We start from the raw sequence: 18,105 nt of genomic DNA on the forward strand, positions 1-18,105 counted from the left end.
TACCAGCCTCTCCATCCACTATCTTTCCATCACAAGCCCACTAGCATGCTTCTTTTTTTAATCATCCCTCTAGCTTTTCAATTAGCCTCTTGGTATGCAACTGTTCCAGTATGAGTGGGATGGAAGCCCTGTTCATTTTAGGCCTTTGCAATTCTCCCCTCTCTCGCTACTGTAGACAGACAGAACCAAAGGCCTGATCACATATTCTCCACACTCCGTCTGCTGAACTAGCACTTTCTTCCTCTCCATCTGTCGCTCACACACATTTCCCTCATGTAAAGATAACGGACACTGTAAAGTGTGTATCAGTCATCCAATAGCTAACCCAGCGTGACCGATGATGAGTGTTCCCTCACTCACCTGAGTCCAGTGTTTCCCCTATATGCATTTGCTAAATTGCGGCTGCCACTGCATTATGTAGATGTATAGATATATGCCCCAGGAAGATCACACCACAACCATGCAGGAAGACCCCCCCCCACTTACAGTTGAAGTAGGAAGTTTACATACACCTTAGCCAAATACATTTAAACTCAGTGTTTCACAATTCCTGACGTTTAAACCTAGTAAAAATCCCCTGTCTTAGGTCAGTTAGGATCACCACTGTATTGTAAGAATGTGAAATGTCAGAATAATAGTAGAGAGATTTATTTCAGATTTGATTTATTTCATCACATTCCCAGTGGGTCAGAAGTTTACACACACTCAATTAGTATTTGGTAGCATTGCCTTTAAAATTGTTTAACTTGGGTCAAAGGTTTCGGGTAGCCTTCCACAAGCATCCCACAATAAGTTGGGTGAATTTTGGCCCATTCCTCCTGACAGAGCTGGTGTAACCGAGTCAGGTTTGTAGGCCTCTTTGCTCGCACACATGCTTTCTAAGTTCTGCCCACACATTTTCTATAGGGTTGAGGTCGGGGCTTTGTGATGGCCACTCCAATACCTTGACTTTGTTGTCCTTAAGCCATTTTGTCACAACTTTTGAAGTGTGCTTGGGGTCATTGTCCATTTGGAAGACCCATTTGCGACCAAGCTTTAACTTCCTGACTGATGTCTTGAGATGTTGCTTCAATATAACCACATAATTTCCCTGCCTCATGATGCCATCTATTTTGTGAAGTGCACCAGTCCCTCCTGCAGCAAAGCACCCCCACAACATGATGCTGCCACCCCCGTGCTTCACGGTTGGGATGGTGTTCTTCGGCTTGCAAGCATCCCCCCTTTTCCTCCTAACATAATGATGGTAATTATAGCCAAACAGTTCTATTGTTGTTTCATCAGACCAGAGGACATTTTTCCAAAAAGTACGATCTTTGTCACCCAGTTGCAAACCGTAGTCTGGCTTTGTTATGGTGGTTTTGGAGCAGTGGCTTGGTTAATTTATTTTGATTTACCCATGATGTCAAGCAAAGAGGCAATGAGTTTGAAGGTAGGCCTTGAAATACATTCACAGGTACACCTCCAATTGACTCCAATGATGTCAATTACCCTATCAGAAGCTTCTAAAGCCATGACATCATTTTCTGGAATTTTCCAAGCTGTTTAAAGGCAGAGTCAACTTAGTCATGGACCAGGATGTCTTGCTCCCAGGCAGACTAAATAACTTTTTTGCCCGCTTTGAGGACAATACAGTGCCACTGACACGGCCTGCAACAAAAACATGCGGTCTCTCCTTCACTGCAGCCGAGGTGAGTAAGACATTTAAACGTGTTAACCCTCGCAAGGCTGCAGGCCCAGACGGCATTCCCAGCCGCGCCCTCAGAGCATGCGCAGACCAGCTGGCCGGTGTGTTTACGGACATATTCAATCAATCCCCATACCAGTCTGCTGTTCCCACATGCTTCAAGAGGGCCACCATTGTTCCTGTTCCCAAGAAAGCTAAGGTAACTTAGCTAAACGACTACCGCCCCGTAGCACTCACTTCCGTCATCATGAAGTGCTTTGAGAGACTAGTCAAGGACCATATCACCTCCACCCTACCTGACACCCTAGACCCACTCCAATTTGCTTACCGCCCAAATAGGTCCACAGACGATGCAATCTCAACCACACTGCACACTGCCCTAACCCACCTGGACAAGAGGAATACCTATGTGAGAATGCTGTTCATCGACTACAGCTCGGCATCAACACCATAGTACCCTCCAAGCTCGTCATCAAGCTCGAGACCCTGGATCTCGACCCCGCCCTGTGCAACTGGGTACTGGACTTCCTGACGGGCCGCCCCCAGGTGGTGAGGGTAGGCAACAACATCTCCACCCCGGTGATCCTCAACACTGGGGCCCCACAAGGGTGCGTTCTGAGCCCTCTCCTGTACTCCCTGTTCACCCACGAATGCGTAGCCACGCACGCCTCCAACTCAATCATCAAGTTTGCAGACGACACAACAGTGGTAGGCTTGATTACCAACAACGACGAGACTGCCTACAGGGAGGAGGTGAGGGCCCTCGGAGTGTGGTGTCAGGAAAATAACCTCACACTCAACGTCAACAAAACTAAGGAGATGATTGTGGACTTCAGGAAACAGCAGAGGGAACATCCTCCTATCCACATCGATAGAACAGTAGTGGAGAGGGTAGCAAGTTTTAAGTTCCTCGGCATACACATCACAGACAAACTGAATTGGTCCACTCACACAGACAGCATCGTGAAGAAGGCGCAGCAGCGCCTATTCAACCTCAGGAGGCTGAAGAAATTCGGCTTGTCACCAAAAGCACTCACAAACTTCTACAGATGCACAATCGAGAGCATCCTGGCGGGCTGTATCACCGCCTGGTACGGCAACTGCTCCGCCCACAAGCGTAAGGCTCTCCAGAGGGTAGTGAGGTCTGCACAACGCATAACCGGGGGCAAACTACCTGCCCTCCAGGACACCTACACCACCCGATGTTACAGGAAGGCCCATAAAGATCATCAAGGACATCAACCACCGAGTCACTGCCTGTTCACCCCGCTATCATCCAGAAGGCGAGGTCAGTACAGGTGCATCAAAGCTGGGACCGAGAGACTGAAAAACAGCTTCTATCTCAAGGCCATCAGACTGTTAAACAGCCACCACTAACATTGAGTGGCTGCTGCCAACACACTGACACTGACACTGACTCAACTCCAGCCACTTTAATAATAATGGGAATTGATGGGAAATGTAAATATATCACTCGCCACTTTAAACAATGCTACCTTATATAATGTTACTTACCCTACATTATTCATCTCATATGCATACGTATATACTGTACTCTATATCATCGACTGCATCCTTATGTAATACATGTATCACTAGCCACTTTTAACTATGCCACTTTGTTTACATACCCTACATTACTCATCTCATATGTATATACTGTACTCGATACCATCTACTGTATCTTGCCTATGCTGCTCTGTACCATCACTCATTCATATATCCTTATGTACATATTCTTTATCCCCTTACACTGTGTATAAGACAGTAGTTTTGGAATTGTTAGTTAGATTACTTGTTGGTTATTGTCGGAACTAGAAGCACAAGCATTTCGCTACACTCGCATTAACATCTGCTAACCATGTGTATTTGACAAATAAAATTGGATTTGATTTGATTTATTTGAGTTTATGTAAACTTCTGACCCACTAGAATTGTGATACAGTGAAGTATAAGTGAAATCATATGTCTGTAAACAATTGTTGTAAAAATTACTTGCGTCATGCACAAAGTAGATGTCCTAACTGACTTGCCAAAACTATAGTTTGTTAACAAGAAATTTGTGGAGTGGTTGAAAAACGAGTTTTAATGACTCCAACCTAAGTGTATGTAACCTTCCGACTTCAACTGTAACTCTTAGGGCAAATCCTAGGGCAAACACTGGAGCCCGAAGGTGTCCACTGACAACTCACCTTGGTGTGTCCAGTCCAGACGTGGATCTGTTTCTTGGGCAGGTAACACTTGTCTGGTATGTCTGCAGTACGCAGGTTAATACCCACGTCTTGAGGTACGTGGAGGTAAGACCTCCCTTGGTAGTCATACGCGTCTTTAACTGGAGACACAGAGGAGATGGTGTATACAGTAAGACTTAGGACTTCCTACATACAGGGTTGCAGCAAATGTTCTTCTCATCTGAGTGAATGCTGAACAGTTCAGTTATGTAATTAGTAATGGTTGAGATGACTGTGTTAGTTACCATGGAGAATGGTCTTCTCCTCTGCCGGAGCCTCTTCCTCATTCCTTCCCTTCTTCTGCCTCTTGGCGGTGATCTCATCCAGCTCCTTCTGTTCCTCCTACAGACCAATCAGCAGACAACAATCAGTTAGAACTCTCTCTTTACAGGAGGAAAAACAGTTAAGTCTAAAACACACTCCTATATAATACAAACATCCAGATTGCTTTGAGGAACTACACACAATATTGAATTATTGATTGATTACCTCTGATGGTTTGGCGCCGTCCTTTTCGTCCACGTATTTCGCCCAGGGCCCAAGGTAATTGTCAATGTCATCCGATTCACCTCCTTGCACCTTTTTCCTCTTGTCATGTTTTTTTGGTCCAACCTCAAACACAGTCAACCCTAGGAGAGGAGAAACAAGACAAACTGTTACACTATGTTCTTTATTTCAAAGTTTTATGGAGAACAATGACTACAACAGCTTTCCATTACGTTTCAAAACATCCCTCTTACCGGCTAGCAATGCACCGCAAGCAAAACACAAATAGTAGGAAATGAAGCATTACCTTTCTTTTTCTCTGCCTCATCCACTGCACCAATGTAGCTATTGGAGGAATTCTGGCTTGTTGTGTCCACAGATGGATCCAGAGCATAGCCTGAAAGCAAAAGCAAATGACAAGTGAATAAAAATAACCAAGATGCTAAATTACCTTAAAGCCCCAAAACGTTAGATTCAAGGTGATAGGAAGGTTAACCTCTTCACTAGACCTTATTCACAGTTGAACATTCTATCATAGACAATGGCCGTGGTGTGAATAAGGTCTATACTGGGTACATAGGCTACAGTCCCAGACACTCCTACACTAACTTACCAAAGGTGGAGAAGGTCCTCCGCTGCTGTTCAAACATGAAGTCATTGACGTGAGCAGGCTCTGCATAGCCAGACAGCATATTCCTGGGAGCAGCCATCTGTTGACTTCTATATGGGTTGACAGGACCAAACTAGGAGAAAATAAATATGTAAGAGTAAACACAGTGCAAAATAGATGTTATGTGGGTACAGTTAGGTAGGTAGATTCATTCCAAAGATGTACGTCAGTTTCTTGAGTAAAATGTTACTATGAAACATCTTACCTCTGGTGCAAACATGGTTTCATATGTGGGGTTGTAGGTAACCTCTTTGAGAGAGGGGTCCAGATGCACACCAGTCTCCACAGCTTCCTGTTGGGGAGAAGAAACTTGACAGGTTTTCTACTGCTCATAATTTTGGTCAGTCATCAGGCTATGAAGGCACTTGAGTTAAAACCTCTTGGTGTTAGGGGGCAGTATTTTCATTTTTGGAAGAAAAAAATGTTCCCGTTTTAAATGAGATATTTTGTCAGGAAAAGATGCTAGAATATGCATATAATTGACAGCTTTGGATAGAAAACACTAACGTTTCTAAAACTGTAAAGATATTGTCTGTGATTATAATAGAACTGATGTTGCAGGCGAAAGCCTGAAAAAAATCCAATCCGGAAGTGCCCCGGGTTTTGAAAGCGCTGCGTTCCAATGACTCCCTATTCAGCTGTGAATGTACCATCAACGAGCTTACGCTTTCTACGTATTCCCCAAGGTGTCTCATTGTGACATAGTTTTACGCATTTCTGTTGAAGAATAGCCATAGGAGGCCACATTGCGTAAGTGGTCACATGGTGGCTCCGAGAGAGATTCTCGCCTAAAATACAGAGGTAGCCATTATTCCAATCGGTCCTAGTGGAAAAACGAATTGTCCTGACGGATATATTATCAAATAGATATTAGAATAACACCTTGAGGATGGATTCTAAACAACGTTTGCCATGTTTCTGTCGATATTATGGAGCTAATTTGGAATATTTTTTGGCGTTGTGGTGACCGCAATTTCCGGGTGATTTCTCAGCCAAACGTAAAGAACAAACGGAGCTATTTCGCCTACAAAAATAATATTTTGGGCTGTCCCCGTCACACTTTCATTATCTTATAGCCTACTTTCGGAAAGCATAATGTAGGCCTACATTTTTTAATACTTTTAATGGAAAGGAGAAATATTTGCTTGTGTCTGACATGCGCTAGTGGCTTTGATTGACGGGTGCTTTTATGGGGGTGTGAGTTTGCTGATTCTCTCTATAGGCTCATATGCCCATTCAGAAAGTTTCCTAATGTAGTCTGTCTGGACTTCATCTCTTTAATAGGAATCAAATGCTCCTGTCATGATGTAATCTTGTAAAGGGCCTGTTTTCAGTAGTTTAGGCTACATTATCTCTCTCCTTACTGCATTCTCTCTTTTAAGAACATATATCAATACCACTGCCATCAAATAAGCACAGCAGCGGGATTTGTGACGTCAGGAGACTATTTCGGGAAAAGTAGGAGGAAACTAGAGGTCGACCGATTATGATTTTTCAATGCCGATACCGATTATTGGAGAACAAAAAAAGCCGGTAACGATTAATCGGACGAGTTTTTATATATATATATATATATATATATATATATAATGACAATTAGAACAATACTGAATTAACATTTTTATTTTAACTTAATATAATACATCAATAAAAGCAATATAGTCTCAAATAAATAATGAAACATGTTCAATTTGGTTTAAATAATGAAAGCTGGTGGTTCCTTTTAACATGAGTCTTCTATATTCCCAGGTAGGAAGTTTTAGGTTGTAGTTATTATAGGACTATTTCTCTCTATATCATTTGTATTTCATATACCTTTGACTATTGGATGTTCTAATAGGTACTTTAGTATTGCCAGCCTAATTTCGGGAGTTGATAGGCTTGAAGTCATAAACAGCGCAATGAGCTACTAGCAAACGCAGTCAAGTGCTGTTTGAATGAATGCTTACGAGCCTGCTGCTGCCTACCACCGCTCAGTCAGACTGCTCTATCAAATCATAGACTTAATTATAACACAAAAATACGAGCCTTCGGTCATTAATATGGTCAAATCCGGAAACTAGTATTTCGAAAACAAAACGTTTATTCTTTCAGTGAAATATGGAACCGTTCCGTATTTTATCTAACGGGTGGCATCCCGAAGTCTAAATATTCGTAAAATTAGTTCGCAACGAGCCAGGCGGCCCAAACCGTTGCATATACACTGACTCTGGATGCAATGAACGCAAGAGAAGTGACAGTTTCCCTAGTTTAAAATCGTTTGTTAACATTAATTTAGTCAACTTCTTCCACTAAAAGTATTAATACTTTCAGCCTACTAAGCAAGCACATCACATTTCTATTGAAACTTCCTGTTTTAGCTACTTAGTTATAGAAATATTTGGTTTAAGTAACTTAACTCATTGTTCTATCCATATAATTAAGAATTGAATAGGATCTGCTTTCACTATCCACCTACCGTTAGTGTAGCTAGATAAGTAAAGTTAGCGATTACATTCCTAAATTGCTTTCTAGGTGACAAGCCGACTCTGTCTGGATAGCACTAGCAGCTAGCTAGCGTTGCGTATATCCCTAGCTAGTTAGCTAGCGTACATTAGCTAGCTTAATTAGCAACCAGCTACTCTGCCTCGCTAGCTCGCTTACCTTTACGGCGACCTCAGGAGCTGAATTAAGGAGAGCTAAAGACATTGTTTTCCCAGATTTCAACGGTTGGAGGTGTGCTAGGGCATCGGGGTCAACGTTTTCGGGACTAGCATTAGATTTAGTCTCATTATCTGAATCTGAATCGGTCCCGTACGAAACGAGGGACTCCACGGTGGCAGCCATCTTGGATGTTGTGAATGCCAAACCGGAAATGTCCTAAAAGTAGGTATTTACTTTAAAATCAAATCACATTTTATTTGTAACATGCGCCGAATACAAGGGGTATACAATTTACCGTGAAAGACTTGCTTGCGAGCCCTTCCCAACGATGCAATAAAAACAAAAATGACACAAGAGGAATAAAATATACAAGAATGGAGCTATATACAGGGAGTACCAGAACCAGATCAATGTGCAGGGTACATGAAAGCAGGGTAAAATATCTAGGCATCAGGATATGTAATAATAACAGTAAAGTAGTAGCAGTGTGTGTGTAGTGTTGCCCTATGTAAATGTGTGTGGGTTTTGTGTGGTGTGTGAGTGTTTATTTTGTGTATATATAGTCTTGACATTAAAGTGAAAATAATTATATCAAAACATCAAAATTGGGAGAGATTAATCGTTTAGTTGAATTTTATAACGATACATTTTGGAATAACTTATTGTAAGTCACTGTTATTTCAACAGATGAGTGATCAACGGATACTGTCGTGTAATATAGGCGGAGTTCGCTTTGTATGCCAAGGTGCCCCTGGTGGGTGTAGATTTCATTTAAAGACCAATGGAATTGTATAAAATAATCATACTCCGTCCAACCGGGGCACCCGGTCATGTAAAACCAACAAACCCATTGAAAAGGCCGCTTCTTTTCTCCATAGCTCCACATATCTGTCTTCCATCACACCGTACACACATCGCGTGTTGTTGCTTTCCTCTTCCCCATCATTGTTTTGGTCTCACATGCTGAATGCGCATTGGCTATTGGCAGCAGTCCTTTCCCAATCGCGTTTTAGCACTGCTCATACTACAAGATGCATTACCAAAATGTCGGACATATTAGAACATTATCTGGACATCCGACAGGGGTCAGGGTCTTCATTTATAAACCGTGCATACAAAGTATACCCCAAAATGTACGCGAGACAGATTTATAAACGTTTAACTTGACGTGAGAATATTCTCACCTCCCTGCAAACTTTAGACCATGCTTATGCACATCTGCTAGTGGTTGAAATAATTGGCAGCTGGAAAGTAATTCGTTTGTTTAGGGATATCATGAAAAGCTTAGAAATACAAAACTAAAATCAGGAAAACATATTAACAAGAATGCAACCATTTGCCAATAGTGAGAAGAGTGAAAGTCTGTGTTTTATTTTTCAATCTAAAATAATTAGACATAGGAATTTCAGAGCTTGTTAACTAACGTGTGCATAGTTTTATGACAGGTCTGGTTTATAATGGGAAACGTACAGTACCAGTCAAAAGTTTGAACACACCTACTCATTCACCTACTCATTCACGGGTTCACGGGTTTTTCTTTATTTTTTTACTATTTTCTACATTGTAGAAATATAGTGAAGACATCCAAACTATGAAATAACACATATGGAATCATGTAGTAACCAAAAAGTGTTAAACAAATCCAAAATATATTTGATATTTGAGATTCCTCAATGTAGCCACCCTTTGCCTTGATGACAGGTTTGCACACTCTTGGCATTCTCTCAACCAGCTTCATGAAGTAGTCACCTGAAATGAATTTCAATTAACAGGTGTGCCTTGTTAAAAGTTAATTTGTGGAATTTCTTTCCTTAATGCATTAAAGACAATCAGTTGTGTTGTGACAAGGTGGGTTGGTATACAGAAGATAGCCATATTTGGTAAAAGACCAAGTCCATATTATCGAAAGAACATCTCAAATAAGCAAAGAGAAATGAACAGTCCATCATTAATTTAAGATATGAAGGTCAGTCAATCTGGAAAATTTCAAGAACTTTGAAAGTGTTTTAATGTGCAGTCACAAAAACCATCAAGTGATATGATGAAACTAGCTCTCATGAGGACTGCCACAGGAAAAGAAGACCCAGAGTTACCTCTGCTGCTTCATTAGGGTTACCAGCCTCAGAAATTGCAGCCCAAATAAATGCTTCACAGAGTTCAAGTAACAGACACATCTCAACATCAACTGTTCCGAGGAGATGTGTGAATCAGGCCTTCATGGTTGAATTCCTGCAAAGAAACCACTACTAAAGGACACCAATAATAAGAAGAGACTTGCCTGGACCAAGAAACACAAGCGAGGGACATTAGACTGGTGGAAATCTGTCCTTTGGTCTGATGAGTCCAAATTTGAGATTTTTGGTTCCAACCATCGTGTCTTTGTGAGACACAGATTAGGTGAATGGATGATCTCTGCTTGTGTGGTTCCCACCGTGAAGCATGGAGGAGGAGGTGTGATGGTGTGGGGGTGCTTTGCTGGTGACACTGTCTGTGATTTATTTAGAATTCAAGGCACACGTAACCAGCATGGCTGCCACAGAATTCTGCAGCGATATGCCATCCCACGTGGTTTGCGCTTAGTGGGACTGTAATTTGTTTTTTAACAGGACAATGACCCAAAACAACCCCCGAGGCTGTGTAAGGGCTATTTGACCAAGAAGGAGAGTGATGGAGTGCTGCATGAGATGACCTGGTCTCCACAATCACCCCCAATTTAAATGGTTTGGGATGAGTTGGACCGCGGAGTAAAAGAAAAGCAGCCAACAAGTGGGACAATGTGTGGGAACTCCTTCAAGACTGTTGGACAAGTATTCCAGGTGAAGCTGGTTGAGAGAATGCCAACCAAATATTTTGATTTGTTGAGCACTTTTTTTGGTTACTCCATGCTTCCATATGTGTTATTTCATAGTTTTGATGTCTTCACTATTGTTCTACAATGTAGAAAATAGTAAAATAAAGAAAAACCCTTGAATGAGTAGATGTGTCCAAACTTTGACTGGTACTGTATGTGTGTTGTGTTGTACATGCGCAGAGTTTTCAGAAATGGCGGAGTCAGAAATGTATTGCTATAATTAAGGCGCACCCCTGGAGAACGCAACAGCCATCATCCGTGTGTCCTTGACCCGCTCAAACAACGTCCCGACGTACTGATCCTAGCCCAAGTTCATAGGCATTCACCCCGATCATGAACATTCTCTTGGACGGCAAAAACCTGGCGAAGTCGTTGCAAAATCGTGTAGTGTATGCCTGGCATTAATGTCTATGAATTCTCACTATGATCGGTTGGGCAAGCCCATTATTGGCCAATATTCTTTGGGATTTAAATCAATTAGCCAATAAGACTAGCTTGTGTTGAGTGCGTGAAAATCAATCGGATGAGCAATATGATTATAACCCACAGGATGATTATTTGATCATCATTAAACCCCTTATAAATGAATTACATTGGTTACCTATATCAATCAGCTGATTTTGAACAGTGAAATAAATACATTAACAAATCAAATCAAATTTGATTAATCACATGTGCGGAATACAACATTACCATGAAATGCTTACATACAAGCCCTTAACCAACAATGCAGTTTAAGAAACAGTTAAGGAAATATTGAATAAATAAACTAAAGTGAAAAACGACAACGAAAACGATTAAAAAAAGTAACACATGAAAAGTGCATAACAATAACGAGGCTATATACAGGCAGTACCGAGTCAATGTGCGGTGGTACAGGTTAGTCGAGGCCATTTGTAAAGTGTGTATGCATAGATAATCAACAGGGAGTAGCAGCAGTGTAAATAGTCCGGGTGGCAATTTGATGAATTGTTCAGCAGTCGTATGGCTTGGGGGTAGAAGCTGTTAAGGAGCCTTTTGGTCCTAGACTTGAGGTAGCAGAGAGAACAGTCCATGACTTTGGTGACTGTTCTCTCTGCTCGCGCACGGCAAATGCTACCGCAGCGCCAAGTCTTGGACCAAAATGCTCCTTAACAGCTGTATGTGTAACTGTGATACAGGTATGTAATAACTAGATAATAAGCATGTAATAAATTAAATGAATCAATTTAAACAGTGCAGTAGGGGCAGTCAGAACGCATCAAATTGATACCCACCTCCTTGCTATCGATTGGCCATTACAGTCAAGACCGGGAGTGGTTTGGAGACAATGGGCCAATCAGGTAATCAGATTTAGTCCGGGTCACTTTTGTGGCTCCTCGCTCTGATGCGTGGGTTGGCTCTCAAACAATAGAAAGTGGTATGTACCATCATGGTCTCTACGATAGGTACATTTCCCTACGAAGTCAAAGATTATCATTTCTACTTTGCATTTATAAAACACAGTTCTTCGCGTGTGGATCAATATATATGGATGAATTCATCTGAAAATCTGTCGTCAACTCAACTTCGCCCGTTGTACTGTCCGTTGCATTAGATTGTGCCCCCGGGATCCCTTTTTGAAGGGGAATTGTGCCTCGATCCTTCGCTGCTACCTTTCTAACGGGATTCATTTTGCCCCGGCTTTATGATAACCACAGCATGGAATGAGGCTGGATATTTGAATTGATTGAAACAGCGAATTGCTCTGTACTGCAGTAGAGATGACAAGAACATAGGAGGAATTGAACAAACATTTAAGGTATGACATTTTCTCATGACTGAATTGTTTCATTCTAAACTTATGCCTAACAACAAGAACATTTGAGGATTCTGAAATGTAGTAAAGTTGGTACCATTCACAATTAACTGTTAAAATAAGCACCAGTCCATGCGCAACGGCTGGTCAACGACTTTCTCTCTGTGTGGTAATACTAATTGAATGCTGGTTAGCCATGATAAGCCATCAATGTCTGTGCTAACTAACATTTGTAACCATCTAGCCAGGTGACAGGTGTGAGGAAAATATAATTCAGTGTTTTTAACTTGTCAGTTTGTTGTACAAATGGGGTCACATTATGCATACTGTATACACCGGAGAGAAAGAACACCTAGCTAGCTAACGTTACTTGTCAATGGTCATGTTTTGAAATTAGATGGGGGTAAGGGATCAAGGTTTAACATCTGCACGAACTCGCGTTGTAAATTAGGAGAAATGGTTAGCAAGCTGCATGCTAACTATCACACCACATTGTAATTTTGAAGGGTTGGTGTGAAAATATACATCTGGCATCTTGTCAATGCATTATCACAACCATGTATTTACCTTTGTGTCATACCCAGGTTAACATTGTCGTTATTTATTAGCTAGATAGCTAATGGACAATTTTTTCAACAAGAGCACGATAACACCGGTTGTGCGCGAGCAAACACGGGCACGGCACTGATTTAATTTCCCCACGAAGAATGCATTGACTTTTCGGTGAAGAAGGGTTAGGGTAGTCTTCGATCTAGCTTCAATTCGTTTCCAATTAAGTTGTCTATGGGGCATGGGGGAAGGGAAAGACACATTCAGGGAAAATCATCTTGCAAGAAGCTTTGTGAAATCGGAAATCTTTTTCTCGATCGTCTTGAGTTCATTTGGTGTCAAAAGCATCTTTATTTTACAGTGACTATACACGAACCTGAATCACAACTCGAGTTCTGAAAATGAGATAGCTGTGGTTTGGGTGTTTAAAAAAATGTTCTTACCATTTTTAAAGACAACCTCCAGAGATTTTGAACTTTTACTGTTGAAAAGTGATATCCCAAGTATAACTTACAGTAAAGTACACACACTAAAGGGTAACAAACGTTTTCAGCAAAATATATATTTTTTTAGACACAACTGCAAACTTCGGCCTTCCACCTTGCTTGAGGAACAATAGAGAACAAAGAGGAAAGGCCCACCCCCCACATTTATTTTAAATGCTCAGAAATGTGCAGGGGATTGTGGGAAGGTGAGCGGCGAGAACCCTCCTAGCAGAGTGGAAGGTAAAGTTGAGCTCTTCTTTATGCAAATGTCAAGCAAAGCAAAGCTTTGGAGCGAAGTAATGTAAAGAGATCCGCCTCTGATCAAACCCACTGTTAGGTTCAGATAACCTCTAGATAACAGATCATGACAGCAATGGTTATCTAGTCTCGGAAACCCGACCCTAAGATAGACAATTGGTACAATGTTCAGTTTGACAGTACAACACTGTTGTCATTCTCAGTATTCAGTCTGTTTCTGTACTTGTTTTGAAGTATTCCAGAGTTGAGAACCCTGATTCACGTAGGTATGTGGTGCCAAACTGGATCAGGACATCTACATCACACAGACATTTAAAAACACACGCACGCAAAGGAAAGGAGGTAGCCGTTTAGCATCTCAATGTGTTTGACCCCAATCCCTCAGCAGGATGAATCACACACACACACACACACAACACACACACACACACACACACACACACACACACACACACACACACACACACACACACACACACACACACACACACACACACACACACACACACACACACACACACACACACACACACACACGCTCAGTTTTTGATAATGCAACCCTAAGTAACAGTACAGATGAAAAATGATCAGGCCTACTGTACATCTTACTGTAGGAAGTATTGTTGATAGAAGGTCTAGGTTGGAACTGTTGCTGTTAAAATACATATTTTTTATTCAGAACTGGAATTAACTGATTGATCACCTAACACAGAGGTAGCCCAGAAAACACACACACACACACACACACACACACACACACACACACACACACACACACACACACACACACACACACACACACACACACACACACACACACACACACACACACACACACACACACACACACACACACACACACACACACACACACACACACACACACACACACACACACACACACAGTCCTAATGAGAGGTGTGTGGCTGGTTGAAGATTCAACAAGCAGTTCTATTCTGGGATCAGTTTGACAGTACACAACTGATGTCATTCTCAGCATTCAGTCTGTTTCTGTACTTTTTTTGAAGTATTCCAGAGTTGAGAACCCTGACTCACGTAGGTATGTGGTGCCAAACTGGATCAGGACATCTACTGCTTTCTCCGGCATGCAGGAGACTGCTTCCTGCTGTAGATGAGCAACTCAGTTTATTCCAGTTCAGAAAGAAATTACTACTTGTATTTTAACAGCAACAGTTCCAACCTAGACTTGTTTACAACAATAATTTATACAGTAAGAGAGACAATAGGCCTGATCATCCTCATCTGTAATGTACATAGGGTTGCACTATCAGTAGCTAGCTAGCGTGCTTGGCTAACATTAGCTAGCTAGCTATTAGCTGTTTACAAGGGGATTGTTTGAAAGATAAATTCACATCTACTTCTATGAGAGATAGTACTCCTTATTTCTACTTTCTACTCAGCTGTTATAAAATGACAACTTTCTTTTCCGCTGTCGAAGCACTGTTTCCTGAAGCATTCTGCCCTGTTCTGAAAGAACTCCCTGACCCTGGGTTTACATGCTGTGGATGTTTGGTCAACATTTTTTTCATTTTGAGAGACTCATCACTAAGCACTTCTCCGCACAAAACACATTGTGGGCGCCCCTCGTTATTTCTCAAAGTTAGTATGCAACCAAGAGAGAGGAACTCGTTGCTTGATGATTGAACTCAGTCATAACTTGTGGCTAGCTTGAGTCGATTTGATGACAGAGGTGAGTGGTGGCGAGTGGGTCAGTGGCAGCTGCCACGTTCAAACCCACCTGTGAACTCTGGAAAATTCTCCAACTCAGAATTCCACCTCGGGATCTCTGGACTCTTTCTAGAGCTCAGACTTTCCGACCTGAAGGTCACTGACCATGTATATTTTCGAGTTCCCAGTTGTTTTGAACGCGGCATGAGAGTGCATCATCTGCTGCTGAACAACAGCGCTGCAAAATTTGGGCCACGGAGTGATCTTCAAGAAAACTGCAGAAAAAAAATCTACATTTCCCTCCCACTCGCGCTGCTGCCATGAGCAGAGATACTGCTGCTAAACAGAGAGTGCACTGAACAGAGAGTGCACTGAACAGAGAGCGCACTGAACAGAGAGCGCACTGAACAGAGAGCGCACTGAACAGAGAGCGAACTGAACAGGGAGCGCACTGAACAGAGAGCGCACTGAACAGAGAGCGCACTGAACAGGGAGCGCACTGAACAGAGAGCGAACTGAACAGAGAGCGCACTGAACAGAGAGCGCACTGAACAGAGAGCCCATTGAACAGAGAGCGCACTGAACAGAGAGCGCACTGAACAGAGAGCGCACTGAACAGAGAGCGCACTGAACAGAGAGCCCATTGAACAGAGAGCGCACTGAACAGAGAGCGCACTGAACAGAGAGCGCACTGAACAGAGAGCCCACTGAACAGAGAGCGCATTGAACAGAGAGCGAACTGAACAGAGAGCGCACTAACATGTCCACGACCCAACCAATACTTTAAGAAAGGCTTTCCAATAGCATAAACAGGTGGAGTGGGTTCACCAACTAGGCTGACTTTGGCGTCTGGCAGCTGTTGAGTTTATCAGTCCTAAGCAAAGGCATTCAAACATGGCCATTTTCCATACATAGTGCTTTAAGTTCCTTTACAGTGTAGATGGTACAGGACAGACACGTATTTCACGCCATCACACATGGAGACATAAACTGAAAATCACTCCGTTAAAGCATCTAGGAGATACATGTGGGTGCTTTCTCTCTCTCTCTCTCTCTCTCTCTCTCTCTCTCTCTCTCTCTCTCTCTCTCTCTCTCTCTCTCTCTCTCTCTCTCTCTCTCTCTCGGTCTCACACACACACGCACGCACGCACGCACGCACGCACGCACGCACACACACACACACACACACACACACACACACACACACACACACACACACACACACACACACACACACACACACACACACACACACACACACACACACACACACACACACACACACACACCGACAGATGCTCTGCTAGCTGTGGTCCAGTCCACCCACGGGCCTGTCCCAAACCACTTTAGAAGTGTGTCCTTGTTATCTTTCAAGTGTGGACTTATCACCCAAGTGGGATTTCCTTATCTTCTGGATTTGTGTAATCTTCCCTTTACACACGTGCTGTGGACCGAAACAGGCCCAGTGGAGAGAATCACAGAACCAGATGGGGGCGATAAATAGAGGTGGACATAAATAGCCTATTGCCCAGTCTTCCATGCCTTTTTTACATACTGCCCTTTGTGTAAGTTCTACCTAAGCCTACACTGTTTTTACGGTAAGTTACTACAGCCAGTTAGTTACCTGTTACTGTAAATAAAGGTACAGTATGTAACTTAAATTCCAAAGACACTTTGGTTTAACAGTACATTACTGTAAACATTACAGTAGTATATTCTTTATATTAGAGAAATAATGTCAGTAGAAGAGGCATGTCTGCAGGTTTGCTCTGTTAGGCTAGTAATAAAGTAATAACTGCATTTCTTATTCCTCTCTTGTGAGATGTTCACTTTTAAAAGTGCTTTGGCATCACTCAGTCTCATCCAGAGGCTTTCTTCTCTCCTTTCCTCTCTCTTCTGTTTGTTGTGGTTGCTTTGATCTGTTGCCAGCCTGTAGCCTTCTCTTCTGTCTGCCTGGTGAATCTATCTCTGCTTCTGCTGCCTGCAGAAGAAGTGGAGAGAAGCAAGGAATGTACGGCACGGAGGGACAGAGAGAGAGAGGGAGACAGAGAGGGGGAGAGAGAGAGAGACAGAGAGGGGGAGACAGAGACACAGAGAGGGGGAGAGAGACAGATGATGGGGAGAGGGGAGGGGGGGGCGACAGAGAGGGGGAGAGAGAGAGACAGAGAGGGGGGAGAGAGAAAGAGGGGGAGACAGAGAGGGGGAGAGAGAGAGACAGAGAGGGGGAGAGAGACAGAGGGGGGGGGGCAGAGGGTGGGGGGGCAGAGAGGGGGAGAGAGGGGGGGCGACAGAGAGGGGGAGAGAGAGAGACAGAGAGTGGGGAGAGATAGACAGAGAGGGGAGAGAGAGAGACAGAGAGGGAGAAAGAGAGAGACAGAGAGGGGGAGAGAGAGACAGAGAGGGGAGAGAGAGAGAGAGACAGAGAGGGGGAGAGAGGGGGGGGAGACAGAGAGGGGGAGAGAGAGGGGGGCAGAGAGAGAGAGGGGGAGAGAGAGACAGAGAGGGGGAGAGAGAGAGAGAGAGAGAGACAGAGAGAGAGAAAGAGAGAGAGACAACATGTAAAAAAATATAAAACAGTTAGAGAGTGTCATTTCCCCAAATTTGAAACCCTTATTCAAGGTTTCAAAGACCTCTCTGATGAGAGTAGGCTACCCGTCCTGTTGGGGGAAGACGCAGAGAGATGTGGGTTGGCAGTGCACTACATTGCTGCCTGCCATAAGATGAGGGACAGTGTCTGACAGAACAATCAACCTGCACATGTCCTCTATGCTTGTTGTTATTG

General features: G+C 42.9%; 2 protein-coding genes across 3 annotated transcripts in view; one reads left to right on the top strand and one right to left on the bottom strand.

The window, feature by feature from the left end:
* Positions 1 to 8,668, bottom strand: part of cdc40 (cell division cycle 40 homolog (S. cerevisiae)) — a 45,644-nt gene extending 36,976 nt beyond the window's left edge. Inside the window, exons 1-7 of one of the 2 annotated variants that reach the window (XM_046298722.1) lie at positions 8,562 to 8,668; positions 5,277 to 5,363; positions 5,015 to 5,144; positions 4,709 to 4,798; positions 4,405 to 4,544; positions 4,161 to 4,257; positions 3,877 to 4,016 (exon numbers count right to left, since the gene is read on the bottom strand). In XM_046298722.1, the coding sequence (XP_046154678.1) occupies positions 3,877 to 4,016; positions 4,161 to 4,257; positions 4,405 to 4,544; positions 4,709 to 4,798; positions 5,015 to 5,144; positions 5,277 to 5,363; positions 8,562 to 8,600 (723 nt within the window). In that variant the 5' untranslated portion in view covers positions 8,601 to 8,668. Of the gene's footprint in view, positions 1 to 3,876; positions 4,017 to 4,160; positions 4,258 to 4,404; positions 4,545 to 4,708; positions 4,799 to 5,014; positions 5,145 to 5,276; positions 5,364 to 7,714; positions 7,917 to 8,561 lie in introns of those variants that run through there. The other variant, XM_046298720.1, reaches the window with a different exon arrangement.
* A 3,280-nt stretch (positions 8,669 to 11,948) lies between these two features.
* The window catches only part of wasf1 (WASP family member 1), a 163,443-nt gene continuing 157,286 nt past the window's right edge, over positions 11,949 to 18,105 (top strand). The window contains exon 1 of the mRNA XM_046298723.1: positions 11,949 to 12,345. The gene's annotated coding sequence lies outside the window, so the exon portion shown is untranslated. The remainder of the gene's footprint in view (positions 12,346 to 18,105) is intronic.

The sequence above is a fragment of the Oncorhynchus gorbuscha genome, linkage group LG14 (assembly GCF_021184085.1).
Source record: "Oncorhynchus gorbuscha isolate QuinsamMale2020 ecotype Even-year linkage group LG14, OgorEven_v1.0, whole genome shotgun sequence".
In the NCBI taxonomy this organism is placed as follows: Eukaryota; Metazoa; Chordata; class Actinopteri; order Salmoniformes; family Salmonidae; genus Oncorhynchus; species Oncorhynchus gorbuscha.